The following is an 18,814-nucleotide window of genomic DNA, read 5'->3' on the forward strand; positions in this document are numbered from 1 at the left end:
TTTTGATTCAGTAGCCAGTAGCAGAAGGACCATCGCTTAAGCAAGAATTTATTTTTAGAACTACATTTCAACTATAGATTAAAATTTAATATAATTTAATTCACATATAAAGACAACTCTGGAGACTATGTGGATACGATATGATCTGGGACTAGGTAACTGAGGTCACGCTCAGGCCTGCGCAGAAACCAGCTTGCTCATGCCCGAGAAGTAGGACTTCTCTCTTTCACTCATCACTTCGAAATGCAGCGGCCTCCGGCAGAAGTTGCACTCAGCTGAGGAATGTGGTTTCAGCTCCAGCCCCACTCGCTTCCACGTGGCCAGCAGATTCTCTGCGAGGAGAAACGTTTTAAAAACTAAAGGGAGTTTTATATACCCGAAAGAATTGAAAATGTAAGTCCACGTAAAAATTTGTACATGAATGTTCACAGTATTATTTGTTATAGCCCCAAGTGGAAACCACCCAAATAGCCCTCAACTGATGAATAAACAAAAGGTGGCAGGTCCACACTATAGAAGATTGTTTGGCAATAAGAAGGAATGAAATGTTGATTCCCACTACAGTATAGGTGGGAGAAGCTAGACACAACAGATCACACGGTGTGTGATTCCACTTACAAGAAGTATCCAGAACAGGCAAATTCAGAGAGACTGAAAGTAGACTGGTGGTTGCCAGGGCTTGGGGGAATGGGGAGTGACCGCTAATGAGTCTGGGGTTTCTTCTGGGGTGAATGAAAATCTTCTGGAATTAGACCGTGGTGATGGTTGCCCAGTTCCGTGAATAAACTAAAATTCACTGAACTGTGTACTTTATAAGGGTACATTTTATGGTATGTAAATTTTTTTAAAATTTTACTTTGGTAAAGTGTTACACAAATATAAATAAAAAGAGAAACAAAGCTTGACTCCGGCTGTATTTACAAGCCTTCAGAGAAGAGGCTGCCCCGACACTGGCACACTGCAGTTTAAACCCTGAGCCTCCTACCGGAGCGGCCCCAGAGCCCGTAAGGAGGCTGCAGCCACCGCTGGAGGGCTCAGGGAGGCAACGCACCCACAGGGCAGAAGCAACCTGGGCCTAAAAGCCCCTGCTGCGTCTTTGCCTTTAGGGTAGGCAGAGTCAGGAGAGGGAAGGGGAGGGTTTACAAAGCAGAATAAAATGTTGAGCAATTACTGTTATCCACAGAAGCAGGTGTGAGGTTAGTAGTGCAGGGAGCACACAAGGTTGGCGCAGCAGAGAGAAGTGCTGAGGGCTTGGGGTGATGCAAGCCTTCAGAACCTCTTCTCTCCTGCAACAACTGTTACTGTGCGTCCTGAAGTCGTATGCTCAGGGGCCGCTGGAAACACTGGGTGAATTAGCAGGCTCCCTTACATCTTCCAAAATGACTCCCTCACCATCTTAAAGTGAATCAAACAACTGAATGTCTTTTAGAGTTTTGACCCTCTGAGGCACTATATATTTTCCCATTCTTTTTGTTGCTATTTTTTATTATTTTAAAAATATATATAACACAACATTTGCCTATTCAACAATTTTCAAGTGTATAATTTAGGGATATCAATTACATTAATCATGAGGTATAAACCATCACCCATAACTGCTGCCAAATTTCCCATCACCGCAAACGGAAAGTCTCTGCGTTCTAAACAGTGAGAGTCCCTCCCCATTCTTTATTGCCTGGAAAAAGCAGCAGCAAACCTGAAAGGCTCTGAAGGCCTTCAGTTATAAATACTGCAAAGACAGCTTTCTGTAGCGCCCCATAAAGCCCTTGCAGCCCCATGCACTCACCGAGGAAGTAGCTCATCATCTGTGGTGTGTGGTGAGGGGTGGGGGCAATCCGCAGGAGTTCTTCCCCGCGGGGCACCGTGGGGTAATTGATTGCTTGGACGTAGATGTTACGTCTGCTCATTAGCTCGTCACAGACTTCTGTGTTTTTAGCAGCATCTGCAACCTAAGTTTAACGAAACAGAAGGTGAGGTGGCTTCTCGTGAGCACAGTGCCCACAGGCTCAGGCTGGAGAGCCAGACTACAGCAGAGCTATGCAAGCTTGGGGGAGAGGGAAAGTGTCCCCCAGATGCCTGTAACATAAAGGGCCCGGCATTATTCAGGAGGGACCAGAGAACCGAAACCATGTTAGAAGTAAATTTCCATTGATTTCCCTCCCATGCCTCACAAAAAAAGCAAGTGGTTCTGTAACCCCAGGTCACACCGTGGTCTCCACACCAGGCAAGTGTAAACCGTGGGGATGAAAAAGTAACCAGTTACACACCACCAACTCAACTATGACACCAACAGGGCTAACACTTGCAGTAGGAAGGGCAAGATGTAATTAGAACTTAACAGAATAGAAAGCCACACTTCAAAACTGGCCAAGCTCAGGCTCGCAGAACTTGCCAGATTCAAGTTCTGTGTTTCACCCTGCTAAGGTCAGTGCTCTGGAGAGGGAGCCTCTACTCCAGCCTGCTCGGTTCAAAGGCTTCATTCTCACTGTGAAGTCAGCCAGAGGTGGAAACAGTAAAGAGCCAATGGTTACAGCTCCCTGGCCCAGCAGTCACCTGCCTTGGTAGTCACCCTGCCCAAACCCAACCACAGGAAGGTGTCAACCAGAACTGCAACCCGTCACAGACAGGCCATTACCCGGACAGGGATGATGTGGCTGGGGCAGTGGACCACCGGGAGGCCGGCATCCATCAGCATCTGCCTCATGAGCTTGACGTTGCGCTGGTGCTGACGGCGAAGCGCCCGCCCCTCACTGCTCTTCAGGATCCGCACAGACTCCAGAGCCCCAGCCAGCAGCATGGGTGGCAGGGAGGTGGTAAAGATGAAACCCGCAGCGTAGGACCGCACAGTGTCAACCAGAGAACTCGTGCTGGCGATGTACCCGCCAACGCAGCCGAAGGCCTTGCCTGGGAGGAGACAGCCCTATTTGTAACAGCAACGCTTCTCAGTGTACACAGTAAGGTGCTGCAGAGCCTCAGAGAATTGACTTCTTCCTTATCCGCCTAACTTCCCCTGAGACCAAGTGAAGTAAAGGGATGGCCGCCCCTTTCTAAAAGAGAAAAAACTGAGGAACTTTCTGGAAGGGTCTTGCCCAAAGCAACACGGCCCACCTGATGACTGACCTGGACTAAAATTCAGGTCTGCAGAACAGGCCTAGCACCCCTGTGACTGGTCCTAGGGGGCCCGGGGATCAAGCCATTGCCCCTCTTTTCACTATTTGATTCATGTGCCTTTCCCACCCAGGCTGCCACTCTGCCACCCTGTAAGGGTCTGTTTCCCACGTTCTGTGCTCTCTGCAACAGGATGAGTTGCACTGCCTGCACCATCCCCTCACTGTGCACGTTACTCTTGAGGCTGCAGTGTAGCCCAGCTGAGACATTAGCCACTTTGCTGTGACCAGTGTTATTTCTGATTTAAGTCAACACAAACCCCCTTGCCACTGAGTCGTTTCTGACTCACAGCGACCCTACAGGACAGAGTAGAACTGCCCCATACCGTTTCCAAGGCTGTAATCTTTATGGGAGCAGACCACCACATCTTTCTCCTGGGGAGCAGCTGGTGGGTTCCAACTGCCGGCCTTTTGGTTAGCAGCCAAGTGCTTTAAAACCTGGCAATTAGTATTTGCCAGATAAATATGAAAACTAAGAACCTGTTAAGGCTGACTTAGAGCCAGCTTTATTTTTCAATTCTCACTAAGTCTCTTTGTATAATCTGTATCTCAAGTTTCAGGATTAAGGACTCTAGAAGAGTCCTCACAGATCTTAATGTTATATAATTAACATTCCTCTTTGAACTCCATGCAGGGCTGGGCTGGTACAAGCTCACACAGTGGAAAATTTCTCTCTAGGCTTTTCCGTCTCACAATGACTGTACTTTCAAAGAGCCCAGGTCAAGAGAGGCTCTTTAGAAGAAAAGAGCTGCCAGGATCAGGACCATGTGGACAAGTGCTTTCCCCTGGCAGGGCTGTGCCCTGAGAACACGCCAGCTCTCCTGGTCTGCACAGGGTTCTCACACTCCCTGACAATGCTGAGGAAACTCCTTCTGGCCTGCCCTTCCTTTACGAAGCGACAGCTGCAAAGTGGCATCCGAATTGATGGCAATGACGGTCTGCAACTGTCTTACTAACTTCTGAAGGTTTTAAAAATATTCTCAAGTTTCTGCAATTTACATCTTCATCTCTATATACTTTAGGGTCTACCTAGGCAAAGGAAATGTCTACAGTAATTGTCTGCAAATAGCTCATATATCTTCTCCACAAAAACTCTGACCAGAATCTACTGATGTTTCCACGAACCACAGTGCAGAGAAGTTGCTGGCTAGCCTAAGGTCACAGAGCTAGTGAGTTCTGCAGCCAGGATTTAAACCAGGCAGCATGGCTCCAGAGTTTGCCACCTCTCTACTCAGAGGAACAAAGGAAATCAAAAGCAGCCAGAGCGAACCAGAATGAATGTTTCCACGTGACAGGCAGAGAGCTCAGCACTTCACAATGCTTGAACCTGCAGGCCCACACGACCACTGGGGGAGAAAAGTACTAGAATTCACTTTTTTTTTTTTAAAGATAGGAGAACAATCTGAGGCAGAGAGAGTAAACACTGTGGCCTATGGCACGCAGCCAGATCCACGACTGTTTGGAATGAGCTCAGATGGCAATAAAAGGTATTTGGTTGTGTTAGGCCGTGAGATTTACTCTGATTCCAAAAGCCCTGCCACATGAGTCCAGGGATTCTGCTAAGCTGTGCTGCCATTAAAATAAAGTGGCTCAGGCTTTATCAGCTACCGCACTGTCTCCTCACCCGATCCCAGTTAGACTAGTTAGTCCTGGGCCTTGTCAGGATGAGCAGAATATACACACCAAGTGTTCCAGAAATGATGTCCATCTTTGGCATGACTCCGTCCCGATCGCCAATCCCTCCTCCTCGAGCCCCGTACAGCCCTACTGCGTGGACCTCATCCACGAAGGTGATTGCTCCAAACTCGTGGGCAACGTCACAGAGCTCTTCCAGTGGGCACACCGCCCCTAAGGAAAGACCACAGAATGCTCTGGAAAACTTTTCATTTCACAAATTTCTGTTTTGATTAGAGTCAGGCAGAACAAAATAACTTACGTTCTAAGGTATCATTTTTTAATACTGGGAAGAAAAAGAACTTCCTACAATGTCTAGGTTACCCAGGAGCCTCAGAGCCTAGTGAAAGCCACCAGAGAAAAATCTATGTATGGAACCAAGATCCCAGCACAGAGTGGAAAGAAAATGCAAAACCAAACCAAATTCATGCTTTTAAATAGTTCAGTCCAGTTTTTCATTTAAGGTTTCAGATTAGCCTCTATTTAAAAACACTAAGAGACTCACCATCCATTGAGTGGACGGTTTCAAATGCAACAATCTTGGGGACGGAGGGGTCAGATCTTTGCAGCAGTTCTCTGAGATGGCTGACATCATTGTGGCGGAAGATAAACTTTGGTACTCGGCTATTTCGAATCCCTTGGATCATGGAGGCATGGTTCCCAGAATCAGAGTAAATTTCACAGTCTAACACAACAAAAATACTATTTATTGTCATTTGCACCAAACCAAACATAAATTATTTCCTAGACAGTCAGACCACAGACTTTGCCCAAAAATGCTGCTTTTTTTTCCCAGTGAGAGAAAGACACTGCATGCTGGTTTCTTCCTGGCAAACTAAATAAATAGTGCTTCTCCTCTGAGAAGGACGATAGGCACAGAATAATCCTGTGATGGGCAATTAAGTTCTTTTAAATCTAGTTGCTTCATTCTAAACTCAATCAAGAAATAATTAAAAATGACTATGAAATTTCTCCAAAGGATTCTTTTAGAATACAAAGCATATTCCAGGCAATAAATTTAAGGACAAGACCTTTCAAGTCTGAATCTTCACTGGTGTTATGTTCCACAGGAACTTATAATGTACAGTTCACACTTCACGTTTGATCCAAGAACAAACAGTCACTGATACAACCCTTACCTTCAATTGAGTGTTTCTGATAAGCCTTTCTGTTGCTAAACTTCCTGTTATTACTAAGAAACCCAAAAAACTCTCAGGCACCTGTGATGGACTTCCTTACCTGGCATCATTTTAGCCAAGGTAAAGAGGGTTGAGTCATTGGCTACAAAGCATGAGGAAAACAAGAGTGCTGCATCCTTCCCATGGAGGTCAGCCAGCTCCTGCTCCAGGTCCACGTGGAATTTACTGGTTCCAGAAATATTTCTAGTGCCACCTGCCCCAGCACCATGTTGTTTCAAAGTGTCCCTGCAAAAAAAAAAAAAAAAAAAAAACCCAAAACATTAGACGGAATCAAAAACTCTTGACAGAATTCTAGCCAACAGAATTCAAGAACATATCAAAAAAATAATACATCATGACCAAGTGGTATCCATACCAGGTATACCAGGATGGTTTGACATTAGAAAATCAATCAATATAAGCCACCACATAAATAAAACAGAAGAAAGGAACTACATCAACACCTCAAACAACATGGAAAAGGCATGTGATAAAGTCCAACACCCATTCCTGATAAAAATTCTCAGCAAATGAGGAATGGAAGGGAAATTCCTCAATATAATAAAAGGCATCTACACTTAACCAAGAGCCAACACTATCCTCGATGGAAAGAGACTGAAAACATTTCCTCGAACACGGGAACTAGACAAGGGTGCCCTTTATCACCACTCCTATTCAACACTGTACTGAAAGTCCTAGCTAGAGCAATCAGGCAAGAAAAGGAAATACAGTACATTCAAATAGGCAATAAAGAGGTAAAACTATCCCTATTTGCAGATGATCTGATCCTATACTTAGAAAATCCCAAAGACGCCACAAGAAAACTGGAACTAATAGAAGGATTCAGCAGAGTAGCAGGATATACGATCAACATTAAAAAATCAGATTCTTCCACACCAACAAAGAGAACCTTGAAAAGGAAATCAAGAAAACAGTATTATTTATAATACTCCCACCCCCGCCAAAAAACTAAAAAACTTAGAAATAAATCTAACCATGGACATAAAAGACATACAACGAAAACTGCAAAAAGCCAACAAAGACCTACATAAATGGAAAAACATACCATACTCATGGACAGGAAGACAACATTGTGAAAATATCAATAATACCAAAAGTGATATGTAGCTATAATGCAATCCCGATCCAAATTCCAAAGGTATTCTTTAATAAGATGGAAAAACTAACTTTATACGGAAAGGAAAGAGGTCATGGATAAACCCAAAAAACCAAACCCGTTGCTGTTGAGTCGATTCTGACTCAACAGCCCCATAGAGTTTCCAAGGAGCGCCTGGTGGATTCAAACTGACCTTCTGGTTAGCAGCCGTAGCACTTAACCACTACACCACCAGGGTTTCCATGGATAAGTAAAGCAATATCGAAGAAAAGAACAAAGCAGGAAGCCTCATACTTCCTGATCTCAGAATCTACTACACAGGTCCAGTAGTCAAAACAGCCTGGTACTAATACGATGACAGATACACAGACCAATGAAACAGAATTGAGAACCCAGAAGTAAATTCATCCACCTACAGACAGCTGATCTTCAACAAAGGGCCAAAGTCCATTATATGGGAAAGAAACAGTCTCTTTAACAAATGGTGTTGGCAAAACTGGGTATGTAACTGTAGAAAAACAATACAAGACCCATACCTTACACCACACACAAAAACTAACTCGAAACGATCAAAGACCTAAATACGAAACCTACAACTATAAAGATCATAAAAGAAAAAAAAGGGACAACCTTAAAACCAAAAAACCAAACCCACTGCCATTCGATTCGATTTCGACACATAGCAACCTCGTAGGACAGAGAACTGCCCCGTAGGGTTTCCAAGGAGCAGCTGGTGGATTCGAACTGCCAACCTTTCAGTTAGCAGCTAAGCTCTTAATCGCTGTGCCACAAGGGCTCCTGGGACAACCCTAGGGGCCCTAATATATGGAATAAATAGTATGCCACCCATAACTAAAAATGCACGAACAGCAGAAGATAAACTAGATGAATGGGACCCCTGAAAAATTAAACACTTATACTCATCAAAAGACTTCTCCAAATGAGTAAAAAAGAGAACCTGCAGACTGGGAAAAAAATTTTGGCTAAGACATATCTGACAAGGGATTAATCTCTAAAATTTATAGAAAACTTCAACACCTCAACAACAAAAAGACAATCCAACTGAAAAATGGGCAAAGGGCATGAACAGACACTTCACCAAAGAAGACATTCAGGCAGCTAACAAAAATATGAAGAAACGCTTGCGATTATTAGACATTAGAGAGATGCAAATTAAAACTACAATGAGATACCATCTCACCCCGACATCAATGGCACTAATCAAAAAAACAGAAAACAACAAATGCTGGTGAAGTTGTGGGGAGATCAGGATTCCTATACACTGCTGGTAGAAATGTAAAATGGTACAACCACTATGGAAAATGGTATGATGCATCCTTAAGAAGGTGGAAATGAAAATCCTGTATGATCCAGAAATCCCACTCCTAGCAACATATCCTACAAAAAAGAGCCATCACACAGATAGACATATGCACACCCAAGTTCACTGCAGTATTACAACAGCAAAAAGATGGAAACAACCTAAGTGCCCAACAGTGGATGAACTGGATAAATAAACTGTGGTACATACACACAATGGAATACTATGCAATGATAAAGAATAACAAATCTGTGAAGCATCTCACAACATGGATAAATTTGGAGGGCATTATGGTGAGTGAAATGTCAATCACAAAAGGACAAATACTGCAGGAGACCGCTAATATAAAAAATAAAAGGTTTACACACAGAAGAAAACATTCTTTGATGACTACCAGGGAAGGCAGGGGGAGAGAGAGTAAATTACTGAATAGAAGACACACGGTAATACTGGTGAAGGGAAAGGTAATACAGTACATGGAGTAAGGCAGCACAACATGACAAAGGCAAAAGAAGACAATGAGAGGAACACAAGAACAAAGGGTAACTACGGCAATTACTGTAACATAAACAATCCCGCGACAACAGTACCAACAGTAACTTATGAAGGGATACACAGGTATATGGGTATGCTAAAAAGGTGTGGGAGGAGACAAGGGAACACACCTACCTGCAGATATAGCTTAGGTTGTGGATATCTCCACATACGTTATTCGTAGATGTTACACTTATACTAATACAGACAAAAGAACACACTAGGAGTACAGTCACGGAAACTTCTTAAGCACAACCAAACACCTCCCGGAATGAAGATACTAGGTTTGAAGACTAAGGACCACAGACTCAGAGGACATCTACGTCAACTGGCATAACATAGTGCATAAAAACAACGTTCTACATCCTGCTCTGGTAAGTAGCATTCGGGGTCTTAAAAGCTTGCAAGCAGCCATCTAAGGTACCACTAATGGTCTCTCCCTGTCTGGAGCAAAGAAGAGTGAAGGAAACCAAAGACTCAAGGGTACGCAATCAGTCCAAAGGATTAATGGACCACATGCATCACAGGCTACACAACCCTGAGACCAGAGCTAGATGGTACTGGCTACCACTATCGACTGCTCTGGTCAGCATCACCACAGAGGGTCCTGGACAGAGCAAGAGAAAAATGTAGAAAAATCAAATTCATAAAAAGACCAGCTCACTGGACTGACAGAGACTGGAAGAACCCCTAAGGCTATGTCCCTATGACATCCCTCTGACTCGGAACTGCAGCCGTTCCTGCAAATGGCTTTTCAGCCAAGCAATAGAAAAAAAAAAAAAAAAAAAGCAATAGACAGGCCTACAAAATAAACAGTAACACCTGAAAAGAAGTACTCTGCAGAACAACTATGAGAAACCAAAAGGGTAACATTTGCCCAAAAACACAGATGAGAAAGAAGTCAGGAAGGTCTAGGAAAACCAGGTGAAAGGAAACAGGGAACCCAGGGTGGAAATGGAGAAGAGGGTTGACATAGTGTGGGTATTGCAACAAATGTCATGGAACACTTTGTGTACAATTTGTTGAATGGGAAACTAATTTGCTCTGTAAACTTTCACCTAAAACACAATATTAAAGCAAAACAAAGCAAAACACAAGAACATTAGATAGAAAATAAATCTTTTGGTTCTAAACATTATGTGGACTGTTTCTCTTTCCAGGACCCAGGAAACAAACTTATGTTGATCTATCAGTTCTCTAATGTGAAACCCAGGGCCAGAAGTTTCAACCAACTTCATCTTCAAACTAGACGGGAGAACAAATTTACCTCTGGGGATGATCAAGAAAAACTGTTCATTTAACAGTGATTAAGAACTAAGTATTAGCTGAGTTAATTTACTAAGACTTCTTTCCTCTAAGAAACATCACTCCCCCCAATACTAGGGCATCTTAAAAAAAAAAAAAAAGCGATCTCTAGGGTGGTTACCTTATGCCCTCTGCAAACCAGTCATGTAATGTTTGGATACGTCTACCATTAAAGCTCATGCAGGGCTCTCTTTAGCAAGCTTTCTTAGAAAGGAACTCTCCCAAGTGTCCTCCCTAGCCACAGTGATTCTCCTGAAGGACACAAATGATGGGAGTTACCATCCTTTCTGGAGTCCCTGGGTGGTTCAAACGGTTAACACACTCGGCTAACTGAAAGTTGGAGGCCAAAGTGCACCCTGAGGTGCCTTGGAAGAAAGGCCTAGCGATCTCTTCCCAAAAAATCAGCCACTGAGAACCCTTTAGAACACAGTTCTACTCTGACGCGCACAGGGTCCCCATGAGTCGGAATCTACTCTGTGGCCACTGGTGGTACCATACTTTATAACTCGCCTTTCTGAGGTAGTTTTTCCTTCAGCGCTTCTAGATCTGTCTTTCTCCATCCAGGGCCGCAACCAAGGATGTCTCTGTGCAAGAGTGTCTGGCATTTAAATTAAAGGCATGCTCACATGTGGAGTGGTGGGAAATTAACCAATACACACAGTTGATGAGCCCACAGACGTAAACACACTAAGGGGCTCCACCAACTACTCACACATTAGAGTTTTTAAAAAAGTAATCTATATAATATTTTTAATGCCTAGGAATAGAATTTTACTAGAACCCATTAGAAACAAAGTTAACATAACTCTAAAATGGTAAACGGTAGACCCTGCAATGGAGGTCTCACCTGCATTTCATGTGAAAGCTGCCTGTAAGGGCAACTTCGTTTATTATTATTTTAAATAATATATATATATATATATTTTTTTGGTGACAGTTTACACAGCAAATTAGGTTCCCATTTACACAGCGAATTAGGTTCCCATTTGACAATTTCTACACAAATTGTTCAGTGACATTACATTTTTCACAATGTGTCAATGTTTTCTTTAATTGTGTTCTGGTTCTTCCACCTGTGGTGCTTTCCCTCCTCCTTTATCTTCTCATCTTTCTTTGGAGTAATTGTTGACCTTTTGATCCCATATCGATTTTTTTCTTTAAATTTTCTTTCTTTAGTTGTTGTTGTGAATATACACATGAAAACAGACACCAATTCAAGTTTCTACATGTACAACCCAGTGACACTAATCACATTCTTCGAGCTGTGCATCCTCACCCCCATTTTCTGAGGTGTTCCCCCTCAGTAACATCAACTTACTGCCCCCCAGTTTCCTATCTAATCTTTCGAGTCACTGCTGTCAATTTGATTCCATACAGTTCTTCAAAGAGCATAATGCTCAAGGTAGACCTTTTTTACTAGTTAAGCTAAAGTACTGTTTGGTCTTAAGATGATTTCAAGGGTTTTTTTTTTTTTTATTGACTTTAGATGAAGGCTTACAGAACAAACTAGTTTCTCATTAAACAGTTGGTATACATATTGTTTTATGACATTGGTTAACCACCCCACAACATGTCAACACTCTCCCTTCTCAACCTTAGTTCCCTATTACCAGCTTTCCTATCCCCTCCTGCCTTCTAGTCCTTGCCCCAGGGCTGGTATGCCCTTTTAGTCTTTTTTTTTTTTTTTTAATAATTTTTATTGTGCTTTAAGTGAAAGTTTACAAAGCAAGTCAGTCTGTCACATATAAGCTTATATACACCTTACTCCATACTTCCACTTACTCTCCCCCTAATGAGTCAGCCCGCTCCCTCCTTCCAGTCTCTCCTTTCGTGACGATTTTGCCAGTTTCTAACCCTCTCTACCCTCCAGACAGGAAATGCCAACACAGTCTCAAGTGTCCAACTGATACAAGTAGCTCACTCTTCGTCAGCATCTCTCTCCAACCCATTGTCCAGTCCCTTCCATGTCTGATGAGTTGTCTTCAGGTATGGTTCCTGTCCTGGGCCAAAAGAAGGTTTGGGGACCATGACTGCCGGGATTCCTCTAGTCTCAGTCAGACCATTAAGTTTGGTCTTTTTATGAGAATTTGGGGTCTGCATCCCACTGTTCTCCTGCTCCCTCAGGGGTTCTCTGTTGTGCTCCCTGTTAGGGGAGTCATCGGTTGTGGCCGGGCACCATCTAGTTCTTCTGGTCTCAGGATGATGTAAGTCTCTGGTTCATGGGGCCCTTTCTGTCTCTTGGCTCATAGTTATCGTGTGACCTTGGTGTTCTTCATTTTCCTTTGATCCAGGTGGGCTGAGACCAATTGATGCATCTTAGATGGCCGCTTGTTAGCATTTAAGACCCCAGACGCCACATTTCAAAGTGGGATGCAGAATGTTTTCATAATAGAATCATTTTGCCAATTGACTTAGAAGTCCCCTGAAGCCATAGTCCCCAAGCCCCCGCCCTTGCTCCACTGAGCTTTGAAGTGTTCAGTTTATCCCGGAAACTTCTTTGCTTTTGGTCCAGTCGAGCTGACCTTCCATGTATTGAGTATTGTCCTTTCAAGGGATATTTTTAAGGTTTACAGGTTATCTCAGGGCAAGAGCTTCAGGGGTTCATCTGCCCTTGATGGCTCCAGAAGCTATTTTATTTTTAACAGATTAACTCTTCAACCGCTAATACTACCGAAGTAGCTGTTGGCTTATACACTTTAGCTGCCAAATATTATTTCCCCCATAAATGATGCAATCCCTACAAGCCAAACAATGCCAGTGGTTTCTGAAAGCCAAGGACTACTTACATGACTGCTCCACACACCCGTGGGTGGCGACTCATTCCTAGGTAGTCATTGCTACACCAAACTGACACCTGCTTTTTGGTGATGAGGGAGTCCGAGTAGTCATCTGCCATGGGAAAGATGTGTGCCCTCCGGTTCACAGTTTTGAAAACTCGATAGGTGTGGTCATTTTTTTTCTCATCAATTTTCTTCTCGAAGAAATGATCATACTGAAAAGTGGAAACAGCTAAAAAACAAACAAAAGACAGTACAGCCTGATGGTTAAAGAGCACATCTGGGCTTCTGTGACAATCAACTCGGGTTCAAATCTCAGCTCGGCAACTCAGCAGCAGGGAGCATCTAGGCAAGTTACTGAAATATTCATCTAAGTAAGCTACCTGATGTCCACACATCTTGTGAGGAGCGAATGAGACTGTTTGCATATTAAGTGTTTAGCACAGCACCTGGTAGGTATGAAGAGAGAGCAGGCAGTCTGCTAGTAAGATTTGTAGCCATTGTGACCAAGTGCACCTACTAGAATCAAGCAAGGAACATGATTTTCAGTCCTCAACTCACCATGCAATTTTATGTTTTAATCTGACCCGTGTTTAATTTACAAACTCTCTCTTGCATCGGACAAATGACAGTAAGACTTACATTTTGGCAAATTATCTTGAAGAAGATGGGACACTCTTTCTGGTCTTTGCTTTCGCATGATATCTTGGAAGTTCTTCAGCAATCCACTTGGCTCCCCACCGTCGGTCTTCACACTAATCACACTGGGGTTCACAGAGGTTTGAGCAGCCTCTGTAACAAAAGTAACAAAAGGCAAATGGGACCTACATTCTTTTCTAAAATTGTGGTAAAAACATAACACAACATTTGCCAATAGAACATTTTTACAAGTACAACCCAGTAATGCTGCATACGTTCACCATGTTCTGCAGTCATCACCAGTACCTGATGCCAAATTTTCCATCGCCATTAACAGATACTCAGTGCCCTCTAAACAATGACTCCCCCCTTCCCACTGCTGACAACCACTAATAAATTCTGGTCTCTCTACACTTGCCTGTCCTAGATATTTCATACAAGAGGGATCATACAATAGTTGTCCTTTTGTGACTGACTTACATCATTCCTAACACTCTGAGTTTCCAATACCTCCCAAACATGTTGTCAAAAAAATGGCTTCCTGCCTGGTACACACACACACACACAAGCCAATCACAACCAAAGTTAATTATAACTGAGTGTATGAAGCTTCTCTTCTTCTACTTTATTGTAATGGCCCAGGTATGGTGCTGTTGTTTTCAGAGCTACCAGCCAGCTTTAGTAAACATTCAAGTCCAAAGCTCTGGTCAGCATGCCTTCCCTGTCTGCCCCCTCCTCTGACACTAATCTCACTTTTCTTCACAGAAAACACAGTCCTGATCATAAATATAATCTCTGCCGGTGAGGGGCTTTTTTTTTGGGCGGCGGGGAGGGGCTTGGATGCTCCCTGGAACACAGCCACAGCTGGAATTAAGGTTGCCACTTGATGACCATCAGTAAGACACACAGCATGGGGTCCTCAGATCAGCACTTTATGTAGTGACCCCATCAGTTTTTAGCTTTGGTCCTACCAGATGGTGGGGAAGAAACAAATGGCAGTTGGTAGTAGCTCTCGACCACAGAGTATCTTCAGGACTCAGGAAGATACTGTAGAAGCTGGTCACATCCTACACACTCACCAGAAAGAAAGTCCCACATTTTGCAATACTGACCGTCACAGTCTTTTGACTATGTTGATGACCTTCCTCCTGGCTCTTAGAAGAGGAAGCTGTTTATACAAATACTGCCCTAATAATGTCTAATATACAAATCTGATGGTTCAAACATGCCAAAAGCACTTCTTCACTCTGTTTAATGATCGGGCTCCTCTGCTTACCTTTCCTCAAGGCATGCATTTCCTGCACGTCCTCTTGAAGCTCAAGACTGGCTTTGCGGAAGACACTGCTGCCCCTCTGGCTCATCTGGGCTGCTAGAAAAGGGCATTTGCTTGCAGTGCCCTGGCTCGTGGCAGGGGAAAGGTGTCCAGATGGAAGCTGCACTCCATCTGGAGTCTGCTGGGATCCATCAGAAGCCTGCTGGACCTCAGCTTTGGCAGTTTTGTCCTCTGAGGGGCGAAACGGAAAAATTGAAGCCCACTTGTTTCTTTCTCTCATGGCTCCAAAGATAAACTTTATACTTACTCTACCCCACAACCCAGATACAAGTTTATTTTCATTAGGTCCTGCTAACCTAGCTAGTTTCTCATCTGCCTCACTGGAAACAACAGTCTTGTGATGAGTTAATTCGCACCTTCTAGCTCCCTCTCAGACCCATAGTACTTCTCACTTATAAATACTAAAAAGTTGTATTTTCTAGTTTTAGACGACCTAGAGTTCCTGAATTGGATTATTTCCAGTAAATTCTATTCTAAGTACATTCAGCGTATTTCATGACAGGACACACTTTTTAAGGTAACTAGAAGTGTTTATACAATGTTTGCTCTGCTAATATTTTCTAAAGAAGTTCTTGACAAAGAAGTTTGTTATCATTTACCATACAAACTACTGGTTTTCTTCCAAACAAAAGAAATTAAATTAAAACTGAGATTGTTAGACTGTTGTCTAGCGGAGTTCAAATATTAGTACACTAAGGAAAAAATAATACAAGTTAGTTTTTTAAGGAAAAAAGGGATAATTACATTCACCCACCTCATCTACTTTCTTATCTAAATGCATCAAAGAAGTACATTAACTTAACGCAATTGGCTGGTAATTAAGCTTCTAGTTACAATGACTACCCTCTCCCCTTCAGCGAATTAGTTCACCTTCCTTATCTCTTCATCAATTCTGGAATACTCCTGTGAATCACTGGCTAGCCCTTCTTACAAATTGGGTAAGGTGTCTCAATATGGTTTTCATTAAAATCTTCTATAAAGGAAAACCAAAAAAATTACTTTGAAGTTCACTACGTACACTAAGACAACTCCCTATCCCATTATAAAATACATATTCGTCAGAGAGAGTTCAGAAAATGAAACCAAAACACAGTCCCATCACTCAAAACAACCACTGCAAACATTTTAGCATATTAACTTTTTTTCTATGTACATGTTTTAAAAACACTTCTTAATTTATACTCTATATACTTGTCTATTCTGCTTTTTTCATTATAACGATCTGCCTAAGCTAGTAAACAGAGTTTATGAACATCACTTGTGATGGCTGCATAGTAGTCCACCAAGTGGACAAGCCACATTTTACTCAACTATTCCTCTGCTGTTAGGAGCAAAGTGATAAAAGAGGATTTCGGTCTTTCAGTAAAAAGACATAACAACAGAGCTCCTGAACAATGGTAAAGAGGAAAACAACTCCTACAAACACGGTATCACCTTTCTACTTAGAGGAAAAAAAAAATTCCTTTTTCACAAGTCCACACCCAGAGGACAAACCTGAGAGAAGCCCGTAAGGTATTTTCTAGGATTAAGTGGAATCTAAAAAGCTGCATTCTCTCCTGGTAGAGCCAGATCCAAACTAAACTCAACTGTGGTCTCTTTATTAAAAACAAAACAAAATGAAAAAGTATATATGAAATAGATACACGTGTTTAAAAAAAAAAAAAGCCAAAGGCCAAGTATTTAATGAAGGTTGGAATAAAATATCACAATTTAATATTTACATGAATACGGTACTGCTGATACACTAAAACTGCAACACACACTGACATGCGATCCAGAGCCCTACTAGGTAGAAAGCTGGCCACTGTCCTATCTTGAAAGTTCGGAAAACTACAAGTGCCTCTCCTATGGGGTTAGGGGAACTGGCCATGAAGTGACGGGTGTAAGGAGCTGAGCCTGGCACAGAGTAACCCCTCTGTTAGTGTGAACCTCAGTGCCCCCGTGGACTGGAAGTGCTCCCGGTCTAGTAATGAGTGCAGACTACCCCCTCCCATTTTACTGCCAATGATACTTACTTTCATTGGCTGGAGGGGTTTCTTTGACCTGCTGGCAGTGAACTGCTGAAGTAGACAGGGCCCGGGGGGCTGGCTTGGCCCCAGCTTCCATCATCTTGGGGCAGTTTTGGGCATAAAACAACAGAGATTTGCCTGCCTTCTGCAGAAAGGTCTGGGACACTCGGGATAAAAATGGGCAGCGGCGAACAACAGTCTCCATGTCCGGGAGGTGCACTGGTTCCTGTAGAAAGACTGACGAGTGACATCAACACTTCTTAATAATCAGGCAACTACCACTGCGAAGGTCACCGGGGACTAGGTGTCACCTGCGGTTTATAGCAAGGGTACCCTGGGATACTAACAAGTCTTGCTCAAAACTAAGGACGGCACCAATGTGAGACTCAACCAAGGGCTGGTGACCACTCTCTATCCGGGTCACCAACTCCTCCTTCATTCTCCAGCTCTATACAAAAACACCTGCAAGGCAGCTTCACCAAATACTGACAATTAATAACATAGGGTGTGGGATGATGAGAATGAGCCAGGAACAGGTTTGGGAGGTCAGAAGCTCCTGGAGGGAGATGCACAGCAAAGACACTTTGGTGGACACACAGGGGGAGAAGAGAAGCTGGTAAGGACCACGGTCATCCATTCAAACAAGCAAAGCTGTCTCTGCTCCCTGACAGCTTGGAAGTGGGGGAGGCTGGACCTTAGGAGCCTCTATCCTCTCCTGTTCCCCACACCTCGAAATCTTAGGGAGGCTTCCAGGCAGGCCCTAAGTCTGTGAGGGAAGGACTTCCATGAGCTCATTCCGCCACAGCCCGGTGAATGGGGCATAACTGAGAAAAGAGGGGACATAAACAAGGGCAGGAATCCGCGGAGAAGCGCCTTGGGGCTAACCGGGGAGGGCAGGGGTTGTAAAATCCAGGGCGTTGGATCTGGTGGAAGGGGGCGGTCTTCGGGGAATGGGGGTCAGAGGTTACCCGGGAGCTGACGGCTTGGGAATAACGGGAAGGGGATCAGAAGGGATTCTCAAGCGGCCAGTTAAAAGGGGAATGTCAGGAGGGCACCGAATGGGGGAAGCTGGGGCGACCAAAATGGCAAAAAGTCTCGGGATGAAAGTTGACCCCGAAGCGGCGAGTGGCTGGGACAGTGGGGGATGGCGTCCGGGAGCAGGGCCCGGGCTGGCAGGACACGCGCGGGCTTCCCCTCCTGGCCCCGCACCAGAGCGCGGGTCCTCACCTGCGCGGGGGGCTCTACGGAGACGGCGGCGACGGCTGGCACCCGAGCCGAGAAAGCGAGCCAAACCTTTACCCTTGTCCGCGAGAAACCTCAGGCCGCGAGCGCCGTCGCCCTGATATACAGTGAAAGGGACCGCTGCGCATGCGCCATGAACGCGGATTCCCTCTGCGCAGGCGCGCCGCGTCGCGCTCCCGGAGCCTGGAGGCCCGGGCAGGGAGACTTGCCTGCGAGAGCTCGATGGGCGCGGTTGGGGCGGGGGCTTTCCGGGCTCGCCCAGCGCCAGGCAGCGCCCAGGCGGTGGGCGGGCCAGGTCGCCTTCCTGGACCTCAGGCTCTACGCCCTAAACAAAAACCTGTTGCGGCCGAGTGGGTTCCGACTCACAGCGACGCTATACCGCCCCCCAACTAACTGCTCTGTCCCTCAGAATCCGACACCCCCATTGTGGGGCATAAACGGTCAGGGGTCGGAGAGGAAGTGGCACTATGGTCAACTGGGGTTATTGTTGTTGGTTGTTGTCCTTTCCATGGAACTGT

General features: G+C 44.3%; 1 protein-coding gene across 3 annotated transcripts; it reads right to left on the minus strand.

Annotated features, from left to right (window-relative positions):
- Positions 1–31: 31 nt before the first annotated feature.
- ALAS1 (5'-aminolevulinate synthase 1) lies at positions 32–18,414 on the minus strand. 3 transcript variants are annotated; one of them, XM_023547648.2, is made up of 11 exons: positions 18,282–18,414; positions 17,061–17,280; positions 14,989–15,216; positions 13,716–13,865; positions 13,083–13,305; positions 6,081–6,265; positions 5,347–5,526; positions 4,851–5,015; positions 2,636–2,904; positions 1,787–1,949; positions 32–356 (listed from the first exon to the last, which is right to left on the minus strand). In XM_023547648.2, exons 2-11 carry the CDS (start codon positions 17,257–17,259, stop codon positions 172–174), a joined length of 1,947 nt encoding a protein of 648 aa, XP_023403416.1. In that variant the 5' UTR covers positions 17,260–17,280; positions 18,282–18,414; the 3' UTR covers positions 32–171. The 3 variants fall into 3 exon arrangements, with proteins under 3 accessions (XP_023403416.1, XP_010588062.1, XP_023403415.1); XM_010589760.3 differs by having other exon boundaries at positions 32–332; positions 17,061–17,291; XM_023547647.2 differs by having other exon boundaries at positions 17,061–17,291.
- Between the last annotated feature and the right edge of the window lie 400 nt (positions 18,415–18,814).

This window comes from Loxodonta africana, chromosome 22 (assembly GCF_030014295.1).
Source record: "Loxodonta africana isolate mLoxAfr1 chromosome 22, mLoxAfr1.hap2, whole genome shotgun sequence".
NCBI lineage: Eukaryota > Metazoa > Chordata > Mammalia > Proboscidea > Elephantidae > Loxodonta > Loxodonta africana.